Here is a 16467-nt window from a genome sequence, read left to right on the forward strand (position 1 = left end):
GATTGCAACACCACCCCCTTTGGCCGTTATATCTTGTCTGAAAATGTTGTAGTTAGGGATGGAGATTTCAGAGCTTTTGGTGGTCTTCCTAAGCCAGGATTCAGACACGGCTAGGACATCCGGGTTGGAAGAGTGTGCTAAAGCATGAACCTGAACATGAACCTACTATCCATCACTGTGATTGACATTATGAGCCATGACACCCCATTTCAGATCCAAGCCTCACCATCTAGGGACAGAGGCTCTTGTTATTTCAAATCAAATACATTTTTATTTGTCACATGCGCCGAATACAACAGGTATGAATGCTTGAAATGCTTACTTACAAGCCGTTAACCAACAATGCAGTCCTATTGTTAATACATGTAGCTCAATAAACACCAACAGTTTATGTACATATTATACATGAAATTGTATAATCATATAAATTCTAAACATTGTTGAGAAAATAGAGTGATTTTTGAATCAGCCGTAGGGACCTTTACAATGTGTAGGCTAGCCCTGGTGCACAGAAGACTCTCCTTTAACAAAAAGCAAGCAACCACACAGTAAAAAATATCGTTTGAAATAAGGAAGTGATTTCAAAGCTGTCAGAGGAAATTGAAAAACGTTGCAATGAGAGCTCTGGTGTCCTGCGATCTAAACTATTGAGTGTAACCTTCTCTTGGAGTATATTTTTTTGCATTTTAACGGAATGAACAGTTGTGTAATGAAAAAGAGAGGAGTTCAAATGGGCTGAAGCAACTGGATTATTTAACCAGTTTATTTCAATCTACATACTTCAAGATGAATAGCAGCAATAAATTGTCTCAGTCAAGTGCCATAAGAGCAGAGGTAAAACGACACGAATCCGTTCAGAACACAATCAAGAAACTGTTTAAGCAGTTTGACAGGGTAGGTGATCAGCAGCTCCGCTCTGGCCTTAAGGTTTACCTCCACAGTTTTCAAGGTAAGCTCTCCTCTCATTACAACACGGGCAAGCTGTGTTTCAATTGAAACTAGAATATTCAATTTTCAATTGCTGTGACCTATACCATGGTGTTACTGAACTGAACTTGTCATATAGCATTCACACGTGATTTATGCAGTTTTATGTTGTAAATGAGTTTCTAGCTATGCTCCCTCTTGTTTTCGATTAGCCAATGTGAGGTATTTTTTAGCCCATTTACTATAGTACAGTTGCTTAGTGGTCCAGTTTGTTTGTACCTTGTGAGTGTATTAGAAAAAACAACTGACTTCAGATCATGATCAGATCAACCTCTTGTAGCTTCCTGTGTTTGACTGAGGTTGTGACTCTTTCTTCCACACATCCTCTCTATCAGTTCAGTGACAACACTTTTAACTAACCTGTCTCTGTGGTCATTGCCATGGCAGCAGGTTTGTTCAACCCAGAACTCTGGGCTTCTAGCCTACTTCCTGTCTGTCTGCCACTCTTCTTATTTTTCTGTTGCTCTCAAAGCCATTTCCTCTCAGACCAGGACAGTTTCTCAGCACCATAGTTTGCATGCGAATTGTGTCGCTTTTGTCACTTCCTTCATCCGGCCTCCCACAGTTGTTTAGTTATTTTCTTGACTTCACAGAGACTCAATGTATTACTCTCATCCTCATTCTCGTTGTTTGTCTCTGTTTAACAAGTGAATGAGATTAAATTGCATAAAGTAATTGGTTAACCATTGCTATGTGGATCATGAATGTATGATTTAATAAAGGAGAGCTAGTCACTCTTCCGTTTGACTGATGAGACAAAAGTCACTAGAATAGTTGAGAGCCACTGGTGCTTTACTACTCTGTGTCTGCGTCCCAAATGGGACCCTATTTTCTTCATACTGCACATTTTATTATTATTTAACTAGGCAAGTCAGTTAAGAACACATTCTTATTTACAATGATGGCCTACCCAGCCATACCCAGACAGCCCTGGGACAATTGTGCACCGCACTATTGGACTCCCAATCACAACCAGATGTGATAGAGCCTGGAATCAAACCAAGAACTGTAGTGACACCTCTTGCACTGAGATGCATTGCCTTAGACTGCTGCGCCACTCTGGAGCCTTTGTTCCTTCTAGTATTTCTATTTCTTTCTATTGCCCTCCCACAACCACTCCCCCACCCATCCCCAACCAAAGGTGTCACCCCCTCAAAATGCTGCAAATATTTACACAAATAAGATAAGACCTGGAGGAAAAAATAAAGTGTGTAGGGCTATGGTCGAAAGTAGTGCAAATGTATAGGGAATAGTGTGCCATTTGGGACACAGAACTATGTGTTGACACGTTTTGAGTAGATGTGTATGATCTGCCAGACCTCTGCATGGCCTTAGAAATATATGCCTAATATACATTCAAACATTTATTTTACATACAGTGCCTTCAGAAAGTATTCACACACCTTGACTTTTTCCACATTTTGTTGTGTTACAGCCTGAATTAAAAATGTATTAAATTGAGATGTTGTGTCTCTGGCCTACACACAATACCCCATAATGTTTATCGACATTTTTACAAAGTAAATAAAAAAAAACTGAAATGTCTTGAGTCAATAAGTATTCAACTCCTTTGTTATGGCAAGCCTAAATAAGTTCAGGATTTAAAATGTGCTTAAGAAGTCACGTAATAAGCTGCATGGACTCACTCTGTGTGCAATAATAGTGTTTAACATGATTTAGAATGACTACCTCATCTCTGTAACCCACACATACAATTATCTGTAAGGTCCCTCAGTCGAGCAGTGAATTTCAAACACTGATTCAACCACAAAGACCAGGGAGGTTTTCCAATGCCTCGCAAAGAAGGGCACATATTGGTATATGGGTAAAAAAAAAGCAAACACTGAATATTCCTTTGAGGATGGTGAAGTTGTTTACACTGTGGATGGTGTATCAATACACCCAGTCACTACAAAGATACAGATGTCCTTCCTAGCTCAGTTGCCAAAGAGGAAGGAAATCGCTCAGTGATTTCACCATGAGGCCAATGGTGACTTTATAACAGTTACAGAGTTTAATGGTTGTGATAGGAGAAAACTGAGGATGGATCAGCAACATTGTAGTTACTCCACAATACAAATCTAAATGACAGAGTGAAAAAAAGGAAGCCTGTACAGAATAAAAATATTCCAAAACATGCCTCCTGTTTGCAATAAGGAACTAAAGTAAAACTGGAAGAAAATGTGGCAAAGAAATTAACTTCATGTCCTGAATACAGTTATGTTTGGAGCAAATCCAACACAACACAACACTGAGTACCACTCTTCATATTTTCAAGCTTAGAATTGGCTGCATCATGTTGTGGCTATGCTTGTCATCTGCAAGGACTAGGGAGATTTTTTGAACAAAAATAAACGGAATCGAGCTAAGAACAGGCAAAATCCTAGAGGAAATCCTGGTTCAGTCTGGTTTCCAACAGACACTGGGAGACAAATTCACCTTTCAGCAGAACAATAACCTAAAACACAAGGCCAAATATACACTGGAGTTGCTTACTAAGATGACATTGAATGTTTCTGAGTGGCTTAGATACAGTTTTGACTTAAATCGGCTTAAAAATCTATGAAAATACTTGAAAATGTCTGTCTAGCAATGGCAATGATCAACAACCAAGTTGACAGAGCTTGAAGAATTATTTAAAGAATAATGTGCAAATATTGTACAATCCAGGTGCGCAAAGCTCTTAGAGACTTACCCAGAAAAAGTCATAGCTGTAAATGCTGCCAGTGGTGATTCTATCATGTATTGACTCAGGGATGTGATGACTTCAATACATTTGCAAAAATGTCAAAAAACATGTTTTCACTTCGTCATTATGGGGAATTGTGTGTAGATGGGTGAGAAAAAAAGTATATTTAATCCGTTTTGAATTCAGACAGTAACACAACAAAATGTGAAACGAGTCTAAGGATATGAATACTTTCTGAAGGCACTGTAATTCATAAGTTTGGCTATCAAAAGTTCAATGGCAGCCATGATCAAAGAATGTCCATCTCAGATGGATACCATTTGGGATGCTTACATAGTGTGGAGTACACTGGTGGAAAGAGGGGCGTTTCTGTTAGGAATTGAATGCTAGTCGAATGAATGGGGAGAAGAAGTGATGCTCCAGGGTGCAGAATGAAGCCATTTGAATTGGGATCTGTCACATACAGCAGCTCTGTTCACTTCAGCATGCCAAGAGGGTGGGAGATATATGTAGAGAAAACTAATTAAAGAGGACCAGGGATGGTTCACAGCAAAGATGAAATAATATGAAAAATCACAGCCTGAACACTGCTGTCTGTCAGTGTCCATCTGACTCTCTCTCTCTCTCTCTCTCTCTCTCTCTCTCTCTCTCTCTCTCTTTCTCTGTGTGTGTGTGCACGTGTGTGAGACAGGGAGAGAGAGCGAGAGAGAAAAAGAGAGAGGGGAGCGCACACATCTCTGATATTTCTTGCCTTGTGCAACTGGATTCTTCCATCTCAAATCTGTGGGTGTCTATATCAGATTCATTAGATTAATCAAGAAACAGAACAGAAATATACATAAACCTCTTGCACGTGAGTAATTCAACACAAAAAAATGGATTATATGGACACACGGCAGTTGTTCCTGTTTTAGATGTTCTGCAAGATGTTTACACATAAATTGACCTGCTCTCCAAAAACAATATGTTGCATTAGTCGCATGAATTCACTTCCCCTGTGTTTGAGACTGTAGTCATGTTATTTCTAGGTTGCGTTTCCCCCCTGTAACTGAAACGCTGTCAGAATCTTTTGTATTCCGTGTGGTCATGGCTCCCTCAGCGACAGTGAGAGGGTAGAGGGAGGGAGAGTAGGGGGGAGAAAGGTGGGTAGTCAGATGCTGTGTATTAGGATGTCAGCAGGGAGAGACTGAGATTTCTAGTGTATGTGAAGATTCTAAACATATACAACCCTCGCAAAACTGTTCGTAGACAACAGGTTTTAACAAAGGAAACCCATAAAATGTGTGTAGAAAAAATATGAAATGTGTCATAGAGATGTATTACGACATTAATGAGTCTATTATAGAACATTTTATTTTGATTTTTTTTGTAATGAATTTAGCTTGAAATGATCTTTTTGATGTCGATTATGTTCTCACCTTCTCACACTGCTAATGAACACATCCTGTATGTGGTATAGATGCTACAGATCAGCACATTCACACAGGGATCGTCACTCACATACACACACGCAGACACACACACACACGCTGACAGACACACACACACACACACACACACACACACACACACACACACACACACACACACACACACACACACACACACACACACACACACACACACAGAGATCCTTTGGTAAAAGAGTATGAGAGGAGCAAGGACAATTGTTCACCCACTGGAGCTGGGAAGATCCTAGCACCTTAGTAACAAGCCAGATCAGCATCTTGAGTAAAGCCTGAGGGGGAAGCTGATGATAACCATAACACTGAGTGGCTGTGATGACAGATCTTCAGACAGCTGTGGTATAAAAAGAACAGACAAGGTAGAGGAGAATGTGAAGTCAGTCTCTATTTTTCTTCCTCTCCACTCGCCCTTGTTCTGTTCCACTGTCACTCTTCATTACCCTCTCTACACCTCCTTCCTCTTTCATTATTCTCTCGTCCCCTCTCTCTCTTTCTCTCTCTCTGATCTTTCTTCCTTTGGTGTGTCTTTCCTTCCTTCTTGCACCAGCTTGTTTCTGTGCTTTATCACCAGCCCTTTTTACTTTCGTTTCTTGAATCTTAATTTTTTTTAGAATCTTTGTTTTTTGTAATCTTAATTTTTATTTTATTATCAAAGTTCACATTTTACAATCATAATAGTTCATATACAGTGGGGGAAAAAAGTATTTGATCCACTGCTGATTTTGTACATTTGCCCACTGACAAAGAAAGGATCAGTCTATAATTTTAATGGTAGGTTTATTTGAACAGTGAGAGACAGAATAACAACAAAAATATCCAGAAAAACGCATGTCAAAAATGTTATGAATTGATTTGCATTTTAATGAGGGAAATAAGTATTTGACCCCTCTCAATCAGAAAGATTTCTGGCTCCCAGGTGTCTTTTATACAGGTAACGAGCTGAGATTAGGAGCTCCTAACTGCAGCTTGTTACCTGTAAAAAAGACACCTGTCAACAGAAGCAATCAATCAATCAGATTCCAAACTCTCCACCATGGCCAAGACTAAAGAGCTCTCCAAGGATGTCAGGGACAAGATTGTAGACCTACACAAGGCTGGAATGGGCTACAAGACCATCGCCAAGCAGCTTGGTGAGAAGGTGACAACATTTGGTGCGATTATTCACAAATGGAAGAAACACAAAAGAACTGTCAATATTCCTCGGCCTGGGGCTCCATGCAAGATCTCACCTCGTGGAGTTGCAATGATCATGAGAACGGTGAGGAATCAGCCCAGAACTACACGGGAGGATCTTGTCAATGATCTCAAGGCAGCTGGGGCCATAGTCACCAAGAAAACAATTGGTAACACACTACGCCGTGAAGGACTGAAATCCTGCAGCGCCCACAAGGTCCCCCTGCTAAAGAATACATATACATGCCCGTCTGAAGTTTGCCAATGAACATCTGAATGACTCAGAGGACAACTGGTGAAAGTGTTGTGGTCAGATGAGACCAAAATGGAGCTCTTTGACATCAACTCAACTCGCCGTGTTTGGAAGAGGAGGAATGCTGCCTATGACCCCAAGAACACCATCTCCACCGTCAAACATGGAGGTGGAAACATTATGCTTTGGGGGTGTTTTTCTGCTAAGGGGACAGGACAACTTCACCGCATCAAAGGGACGATGGACGGGGCCATGTACCGTCAAATCTTGGGTGAGAACCTCCTTCACTCAGCCAGGGCATTGAAAATGGGTCGTGGATGGGTATTCCAGTATGACAATGACCCAAAACACACGGCCAAGGCAACAAAGGAGTGGCTCAAGAAGAAGCACATTAAGGTCCTGGAGTGGCCTAGCCAGTCTCCAGACCTTAATCCCATAGAAAATCTGTGTAGGGAGCTGAAGGTTCGAGTTGCCAAACGTCAGCATCGAAACCTTAATTAATGACTTGGAGAAGATCTGTAAAGAGGAGTGGGACAAAATCCCTCCTGAGATGTGTGCAAACCTGGTGGCCAACTACAAGAAACGTCTGACCTCTGTGATTGCCAACAAGGGTTTTGCCACCAAGTACTAAGTCATGTTTTGCAGAGGGGTCAAATACTTATTTCCCTCATTAAAATGCTAATCATTTTATAACATTTTTGACATGCGTTTTTCAGGATTTTTTTGTTGTTATTCTGTCTCTCACTGTTCAAATAAACCTACTATTAAAATTATAGACTGATCATTTCTTTGTAAGTGGGCAAATGTACAAAATCAGCAGGGGATCAAATACTTTTTTCCCCCACTGTAAATGCAATTCAGTTTTCACATCAATACTGTAACGTCTGCTTCCAACTCACACTCACAAACACGTAGATCCCCTGAAAGCAGCTCATTTTCCAGCCCACTTTCCAGCTCACACTCTCAAACACATAGATCCCCTGAACGCAGCTCACTTCCCAGATTTCAATCACCTGAATTCTGATCACCTGTTCACACACCTGTATGTCATTACCACTTAGTTCAGTACTTTGCACCCTGTCATTGTGAGGTATTGTTTGTTTTTGTACACATTCTAGTCAGAGCGCTGTTTATTTCCATATTAGTCCTCCTGTGTATCATAGGTTTTGGCGGTCCTCACTAACGGCGCCTTTTTGACTATTCCCTGCCTGTACTTTTGCCTATCGGATTTCCTGTCATCAATATCTTGCCTGATCTCCCGGACTACGGTACTAGCCTTTTCCCTGCCTGTACTGTTGCCTTTGGACCCCCTGTGTATGACCTTCTGCCTGCCCCTGGACCCAGCTACCTGCCTCCTCCTGTGTATGACCTTCTGCCTGCTCCTGGACCCAGCTACCTGCCTCCTCCTGTGGTCCTTTACTAATAAACACCTGCTGCGCCCTGCGCTTGAAACCAGCTCTCTGTCTCCCATTGTATTCATTACAAATACATGGGTTCATTATGACATAATATGGTTTACAGATTTAATAGTCCTTTCCTCTACACCTCATCACCTCCCTCTTCACAACAAGGAGAGAGCGTGAGAGCAAGAGCGAGAGAGAGGGTGATGGGTGGGGAGGAGCAATGAAGAGCTGGGACAGTGCGCAGTCTGCATGCTGAGAGGCAGAGAGGTAAAAAAAGAGAGAGAGAGAGGGGAAGAAGAGAAACAGGGTTTTCCTTCTCTGTTTGGTTTGGCACTCACACAAGAAGGGGATCTAGAGGAGGGCTTGAGAAGATTCTCTCTCCGTTTCCATACTCTCAGGTACCAGCTGTGCGACTGGGTTTTGGACTCATGTCATACCTGTTGTCTGTATAGCAGAAAGATTCAGAGCCAGGGATGTTCATTGTTCATTGCAGAGGCTTGGCTCAGCCACACAGACTGGTGGCTCTATTGACATGCCCAATGCCTGACACGATTGAAGGACACAGGAACTGTTGGAAAGAGCCGTGATGGTGGCCGGGCGCTGTGACTCGGTCATGCATCTCCAGATCTCTGCCTGCGATTGGATCCTAGTGGCTTTTTCTTCCTGATCCACATCAAACCTAATCACTGTGCCGTCTGTCTCTCGCTCAGACCTTTCTCTGAGTAGAGGCTGCTGTCAGAACACATGGCTGAAGAGGATAACCCATAGTCTGAACTGCACTCTGTGAGGATATTTTCTGATACCGTTCAACATGGGAGTATTGAAATCCTTCAGATTTTCCTGACACTCTTGATCGACAGTTTCAGTGAAATGGGATTTTTTTCCTTCTGATTTGCATTTTGCATAGAATATGGGACAGGAAGTTGACAGGAAGTAGAACACTATTGGAGATGGGGGAGCGGCAACACAACACAAATAGAATCAAGTTAATAATTGAAACCATATTATACAGCTGATTTTTATACTCACTTTTATCCAGATGTTTTTACTGTAGGATGTTTTAACACAACTGGAACGCTACTGAATGGATTTCAGTCTCTTTTGATATTTGTGGCAGAAGATGGTATTTTTGTACATTGCAACAAAATGAATGGAAGTTTAATTGAAACACTGACAATGGATGACTGGAATCCTACATCTAAAAGCAATGAAGAGGGAGAAGAGGGGAGTGAAGTAAAGGAATAAATACATCTTAGAGCAGGTATAGCAGTTCTGTTGTAATCCCTTGAGGAGATACTTCAGCTCTCTCTCTTCAGCTCCCTCTCTCTCACTTGTTCTCTATCTAGGTTTGCTCCCACCTGCTGTCATATTCTTTTGAGGATTAGGATTTCAAAGCTTGTCAGTCATTCATCCATGTCAGTGTCAGCTCTTTCTGAATGTATCTGTCTATGGTGTGTCTACCGGAGCCTGATCACATGAGCCGAGCCGACACACTGCACCAGGGCACCACCTACCTCATCTCCCTCACCCTGGTTAAGGTAGAGGCTGTGGAAGCGCATGGAGGGGAGCAGGCCAGGTCAATCACCCAGGGGAGGGAGCCTGGGGATGGGTCAGAGAAGGGACAGACCCTGAGTACACAGGAGAACCAGGAAGATGTTTCTGTCCTGGAGGGTGGGAAAGGTAGTGAACTCAAACTAGAGGAGAAGAAATCACCCTTGAGAGACAAGGCAACTTGTGTGCCGATGTTCTTCTCAAAGAAAGTGGCAAGTTATAAGACGGTGACAATGTCATTATCTCCTCCACTGTTGACAATGTGAAGACTGAAATGTTACCGTGTGGAGAAGAATGCAGCAGGGGAGAAAGAGGACAACCAGACAACAACAGTCACCTCAAAAGTAATAACATGCAGCACAACTACACCACAGAGCTGGACACCTGTGGTGGTAGCAGTCGACCCCAACCACACCCCGACCAGGGGCAATATCCCTGTACGCACGCCTGGTCAGGGTCCGGAATCCCTGCTGAATACACACAGCCTGTTGGCCAGCCCGGTGACCAGCCGCCGGGAGCCAAGGGATGTCAAGGACGCCAAGCGAAGCCCCACACCAGCCCAGACCCTGGACTTCAGAGACAGCAGAATCCCAACCTGTTCCCCTGGTCCCAGTCGGGCCTCCTGGGATGAGAGTGGTGAGGGTCGAGGCCAGATCTCAGGGTCAGGGAGGTAGGGATGAAACTGGGGACAGAGCAGGGAAGAGAGAAAGAGGGACTGATGAAGCTGGTGCCAGAGCAGGGAAGAGAGAAAGAGTGACTGATGAAGCTGGGGACAGAGCAGGGAAGAGAGAAAGAGTGACTGATGAAGCTGGGGCCAGAGCAGGGAAGACAGAAAGAGTGACTGATGAAGCTGGGGCCAGAGCAGGGAAGAGAGAAAGAGTGACTGATGAAGCTGGGGCCAGAGCAGGGAAGACAGAAAGAGTGACTAATGAAGCTGGGGCCAGAGCAGGGAAGAGAGAAAGAGTGACTGATGAAGCTGGGGCCAGAGCAGGGAAGACAGAAAGAGTGACTGATGAAGCTGGGGCCAGAGCAGGGAAGAGAGAAAGAGTGACTGATGAAGCTGGGGCCAGAGCAGGGAAGACAGAAAGAGGGACTGATGAAGCTGGGGACAGAGCAGGGAAGAGAGAAAGAGTGACTGATGAAGCTGGGGACAGAGCAGGGAAGAGAGAAAGAGTGACTGATGAAGCTGGGGACAGAGCAGGGAAGAGAGAAAGAGTGACTGATGAAGCTGGGGACAGAGCAGGGAAGAGAGAAAGAGTGACTAATGAAGCTGGGGACAGAGCAGGGAAGAGAGAAAGAGGGACTGATGAAGCTGGTGCCAGAGCAGGGAAGAGAGAAAGAGTGACTGATGAAGCTGGGGCCAGAGCAGGGAAGAGAGAAAGAGTGACTAATGAAGCTGGGGACAGAGCAGGGAAGAGAGAAAGAGTGACTGATGAAGCTGGGGACGAGCAGGGAAGAGAGAAAGAGTGACTGATAGAGCTAGTACACAGTAGGGAAAAGGAGGAATGGATGCAAAGTGAGACGATCCCAGGATGGGGAGACTGAAGATAAATTCTGCTTCTCTACTTGCTCCTGTCACCCTGGTCCCCAAGCCCCCATGCAGAGGCAACAGCTGTACCCTGGATAACACTGACCCTTAAAGTCAGGCAGAGGACTTCTGTGTGGCCAGAGAGAACATCCAGATACAGCCTGGTCCCCACAATCAGCAGGGACAAAAGGGCTCTGCTCAAGATCGTAAGATGCTCAAGTTCAACAGTGGGATCTTCACCAGTCTCTGTCTCAGCAACCACTTCCTCTAACACAGCAATACATCCCCCTGTCAGCAATATACACAGACAGTCTAGTGAGGAGGAAGGTACAGTAGAACACACACACACACATGCACGGAAAGAAACACACACACATATGCACACACGCACGGAAACACACACACGTAAACACACACAACCTCACTTCTTATACCGCTCTGGGTTGAAATAGGTTACTTAATAAAGAGCAACTGTCTGTTTGCAGTTTTTTCAGCCACCATGTAACAAAAAAGTCAAGAAGGAATCAAACGAGTATTCATTTAATTCTAGTCTAGTCTAGTCTAGTATTTAATCAATATGTAGAGGAATTAATTTGAAATGGAGGGAAAAGAATGAAACCTTCTGAGAGCCTCACATACATTTGATATAGAGCCCATTATAAAATGGATGTCGTGTCTGTGAGGATGAAATTTAAAGCCATGCGTAACTGTAAAAGGATGATACACGATAGTCCTTTTGATCTCTGAGCTGACAATAGAGCTATAATCTCTGAGCTGACAATAGAGCTATAATCTCTGAGCTGACAATAGAGCTATAATCTCTGAGCTGACAATAGAGCTATAATCTCTGAGCTGACAATAGAGCTATAATCTCTGAGTTGACAATAGAGCTATAATCTCTGAGCTGACAATAGAGCTATAATCTCTGAGCTGACAATAGAGATATAATCTCTGAGCTGACAATAGAGCTATAACCTCTGAGCTGACAATAGAGCTATAATCTCTGAGTTGACAATAGAGCACTAATCTCTGAGCTGACAATAGAGCTATAATCTCTGAGCTGACAATAGAGCTATAATCTCTGAGCTGACAATAGAGCTATAATCTCTGAGCTGACAATAGAGCTCTAATCTCTGAGTTTACAATAGAGCTATAATCTCTGAGCTGACAATAGAGCTCTAATCTCTGAGCTGACAATAGAGCTCTAATCTTGGACAGTTCTAATATAATTACCTTCTGAACGGAACGGGGGTGATTTCACGCAGCCTGAAGGGGTATTCTCTCCACAGCGTAGCTACACTGTGTTTGTCCCAAATGACACCCTTTTCCCTATTTAGTGCACTACTTTTGACCAGGGCCATTTGGGTGCACTATATAGGGAATAGGGTGTCATTGGGATATAGACACTGTGTTAACTCTCATAATGATCCTAATTGTTAAAGCCAGAGCTATATATTATGGATGTACTGTATACCGTGCTTCTACACCTGCATTGCTTGCTGTTTGGGGTTTTAGGCTGGGTGTCTGTACAGCACTGAGATATCAGCTGATGTAACAAGGGCTATATAAATACATTTGATTTGATTTGATTTACTACATTGGTTAAAGCACAGGCTGTGCCACCTTGACTATCTGCGATTTTGTGTATTTTTTGGCAATTACAGCTAATATCCGTAATCCATATATTTGATGGTTTGCCTGCCCTGATTGACTATTCCTCCACAAATCTCTCTCTCTCTCTCTCTCTCTCTCTCTCACTCTCTCTCATTCTCGCTCTCTCTCTCTCTTCCCTGCATTTCACATCACCAACCATCAGTCTGACATTCTTAACTATATAAATAATAAATATGCACTTTTTGGAGAAGTTAATCAAACTTCAAAAGCCCTTGTAGTTTCATCTGCCTCTGGCACATACCATGTATTTCAAGAACAATAACATGGAAACATGAATAATGTCTGTGGAGGGTAGTGACAAGCTGTTTCACTGGTATTGGCTTGCAGCTTGTGTTAATTACTTGATTGCAGTGCTTTTGTGTTTTCTCAATATGAGTATGGGCCTGGAGTGTATAGTATTCATGCTGGTATGTGTTCTGTGTCTAGTCATGTATGGTATGTGTTCTCTCAGGGCAAGAGCAGAATCAGCCTAGCAGGGTCTGGGGAAAAAGGTTTCCATCCGCAACACGGGGGTGCTGTGTGTGTGAGTGAGAGAGAGAGAGAGAGAGAGAGAGAGAGAGAGACTTCTAATGTTCCCAGGAAGAATAGAAGGGTTCTTTGAATGTCAGTTACACTACAATAGTGTCTTCATACAGTGCAGGGAGAGAGTCTGGATATTTAGCTTTATACATAGTGATTTGTAGGCAGCTGTATAAGGATCATGCTGTCTGATTGCTTTGGCAACATGTCTCATGTGGCCTGGCGCGTAAAGAGCCCTTTGGCTTGAGTTGAATACGTCTCTCTCTCTATGTCACGGGAAGCTGCCTGTGAAAAACACAATTTTGTCATCTCTCTCTTTCTCTGGCCCTATTGTGTCTTCCCTCCTTGTGCATCTGTGTTGGCCTGCATCTTTGAGGAACTGACATCACTGAGTAGTAGACTACTGGCCCTGGTCCCACCACAGCAACACACAGAGTCACTCAACTGCCTGCGGACACAGAGCGTCAGAGGGTGCGGGGGTGTGAGCATCATATTGCATTGGGGGCATCTCTGGCCCAACAGGGACAGTAACAGTGTTGGTGATGTTCCATCCCTGACAGTAACAGTGTTGGTGCTGTTCCATCCCTGATAGTGACAGTGTTGGTGCTGTTCCATCCCTGATAGTGACAGTGTTGGTGCTGTTCCATCCCTGACAGTAACAGTGTTGGTGCTGTTCCATCCCTGACAGTAACAGTGTTGGTGCTGTTCCATCCCTGACAGTAACAGTGTTGGTGCTGTTCCATCCCTGACAGTAACAGTGTTGGTGCTGTTCCATCCCTGACCGTGATGGTGTTGGTGCTGTTCCATCCCTGACAGTAACAGTGTTGGTGCTGTTCCATCCCTGACTGTGACATTGTTGGTGCTGTTCCATCCCTGACCGTGACATTGTTGGTGCTTTTCCATCCCTGACTGTAACAGTGTTGGTGCTGTTCCATCCCTGACAGTAACAGTGTTGGTGCTGTTCCATCCCTGACAGTAACAGTGTTGGTGCTTTTCCATCCCTGACAGTAACAGTGTTGGTGCTGTTCCATCCCTGACAGTAACAGTGTTGGTGCTTTTCCATCCCTGACAGTAACAGTGTTGGTGCTGTTCCATCCCTGACCGTAACAGTGTTGGTGCTTTTCCATCCCTGATAGTGACAGTGTTGGTGCTGTTCCATCCCTGACTGTGACAGTGTTGGTGCTGTTCCATCCCTGACAGTAACAGTGTTGGTGCTTTTCCATCCCTGATAGTGACAGTGTTGGTGCTGTTCCATCCCTGACAGTAACAGTGTTGGTGCTGTTCCATCCCTGACAGTAACAGTGTTGGTGCTGTTCCATCCCTGACAGTAACAGTGTTGGTGCTTTTCCATCCCTGACAGTAACAGTGTTGGTGCTGTTCCATCCCTGACAGTAACAGTGTTGGTGCTGTTCCATCCCTGACAGTAACGGTGTTGGTGCTGTTCCATCCCTGACAGTAACAGTGTTGGTGCTGTTCCATCCCTGACCGTGATGGTGTTGGTGCTGTTTCATCCCTGACAGTAACAGTGTTGGTGCTGTTCCATCCCTGACTGTGACATTGTTGGTGCTGTTCCATCCCTGACAGTAACAGTGTTGGTGCTGTTCCATCCCTGACAGTAACAGTGTTGGTGCTGTTCCATCCCTGACCGTGATGGTGTTGGTGCTGTTTCATCCCTGACAGTAACAGTGTTGGTGCTGTTCCATCCCTGACAGTAACAGTGTTGGTGCTGTTCCATCCCTGACCGTGATGGTGTTGGTGATGTTCCATCCCTGACAGTAACAGTGTTGGTGCTGTTCCATCCCTGACAGTAACAGTGTTGGTGCTGTTCCATCCCTGACCGTGACAGTGTTGGTGCTGTTCCATCCCTGACCGTGATGGTGTTGGTGCTGTTCCATCCCTGACAGTAACAGTGTTGGTGCTGTTCCATCCCTGACAGTAACAGTGTTGGTGCTGTTCCATCCCTGACAGTAACAGTGTTGGTGCTGTTCCATCCCTGACAGTAACAGTGTTGGTGCTGTTCCATCCCTGACAGTAACAGTGTTGGTGATGTTCCATCCCTGACAGTAACAGTGTTGGTGCTGTTCCATCCCTGACAGTAACAGTGTTGGTGCTGTTCCATCCCTGACCGTGATGGTGTTGGTGCTGTTCCATCCCTGACAGTAACAGTGTTGGTGCTGTTCCATCCCTGACTGTAACAGTGTTGGTGCTGTTCCATCCCTGACAGTAACAGTGTTGGTGCTGTTCCATCCCTGACCGTAACAGTGTTGGTGCTGTTCCATCCCTGACTGTAACAGTGTTGGTGCTGTTCCATCCCTGACAGTAACAGTGTTGGTGCTGTTCCATCCCTGACCGTGATGGTGTTGGTGCTGTTTCATCCCTGACAGTAACAGTGTTGGTGCTGTTCCATCCCTGACTGTGACAGTGTTGGTGCTGTTCCATCCCTGACAGTAACAGTGTTGGTGCTTTTCCATCCCTGACCGTGACAGTGTTGGTGCTGTTCCATCCCTGACAGTAACAGTGTTGGTGCTGTTCCATCCCTGACTGTGATGGTGTTGGTGCTGTTCCATCCCTGACAGTAACAGTGTTGGTGCTGTTCCATCCCTGACCGTGACAGTGTTGGTGCAGTTCCATCCCTGACCGTGATGGTGTTGGTGCTGTTCCATCCCTGACTGTGACAGTGTTGGTGCTGTTCCATCCCTGACAGTAACAGTGTTGGTGCTTTTCCATCCCTGACCGTGACAGTGTTGGTGCTGTTCCATCCCTGACAGTAACAGTGTTGGTGCTGTTCCATCCCTGACTGTGATGGTGTTGGTGCTGTTCCATCCCTGACAGTAACAGTGTTGGTGCTGTTCCATCCCTGACAGTAACAGTGTTGGTGCAGTTCCATCCCTGACAGTAACAGTGTTGGTGCAGTTCCATCCCTGACAGTAACAGTGTTGGTGCAGTTCCATCCCTGACAGTAACAGTGTTGGTGCTGTTCCATCCCTGACAGTAACAGTGTTGGTGTTGTTCCATCCCTGACCGTGATGGTGTGTGTGTTCCACTGAGAATGCACAGAGCATTCTACTGCCTAGCGACACAGAAAGTGAAAGTAGTCTGATTGTTGTTCCCGTTGAATTATCAAAATGATGATCTCTCCCTCTGTCCCTTTCTCCCAAACAGCTGCTTGTGCAAATAGTCAAGAGTGGACCCTGAGTCGATCCATCCCTGAGCTCCGTGTGGTA

The 16467-nt window shown here is 44.5% G+C and overlaps 1 protein-coding gene across 1 annotated transcript in view; it reads left to right on the forward strand.

Annotated features, from left to right (window-relative positions):
* Positions 1–573: 573 nt before the first annotated feature.
* LOC106572591 (arf-GAP with GTPase, ANK repeat and PH domain-containing protein 2) overlaps positions 574–16467 on the forward strand; it is a 28880-nt gene continuing 12986 nt past the window's right edge. The window contains exons 1-2 of the mRNA XM_014146913.2: positions 574–949; positions 16406–16464. Of these exons, the coding sequence (XP_014002388.1) occupies positions 787–949; positions 16406–16464 (222 nt within the window). The 5' untranslated portion in view covers positions 574–786. The remainder of the gene's footprint in view (positions 950–16405; positions 16465–16467) is intronic.

This window comes from Salmo salar, chromosome ssa15, assembly GCF_905237065.1.
Source record: "Salmo salar chromosome ssa15, Ssal_v3.1, whole genome shotgun sequence".
Taxonomy (NCBI): Eukaryota; Metazoa; Chordata; class Actinopteri; order Salmoniformes; family Salmonidae; genus Salmo; species Salmo salar.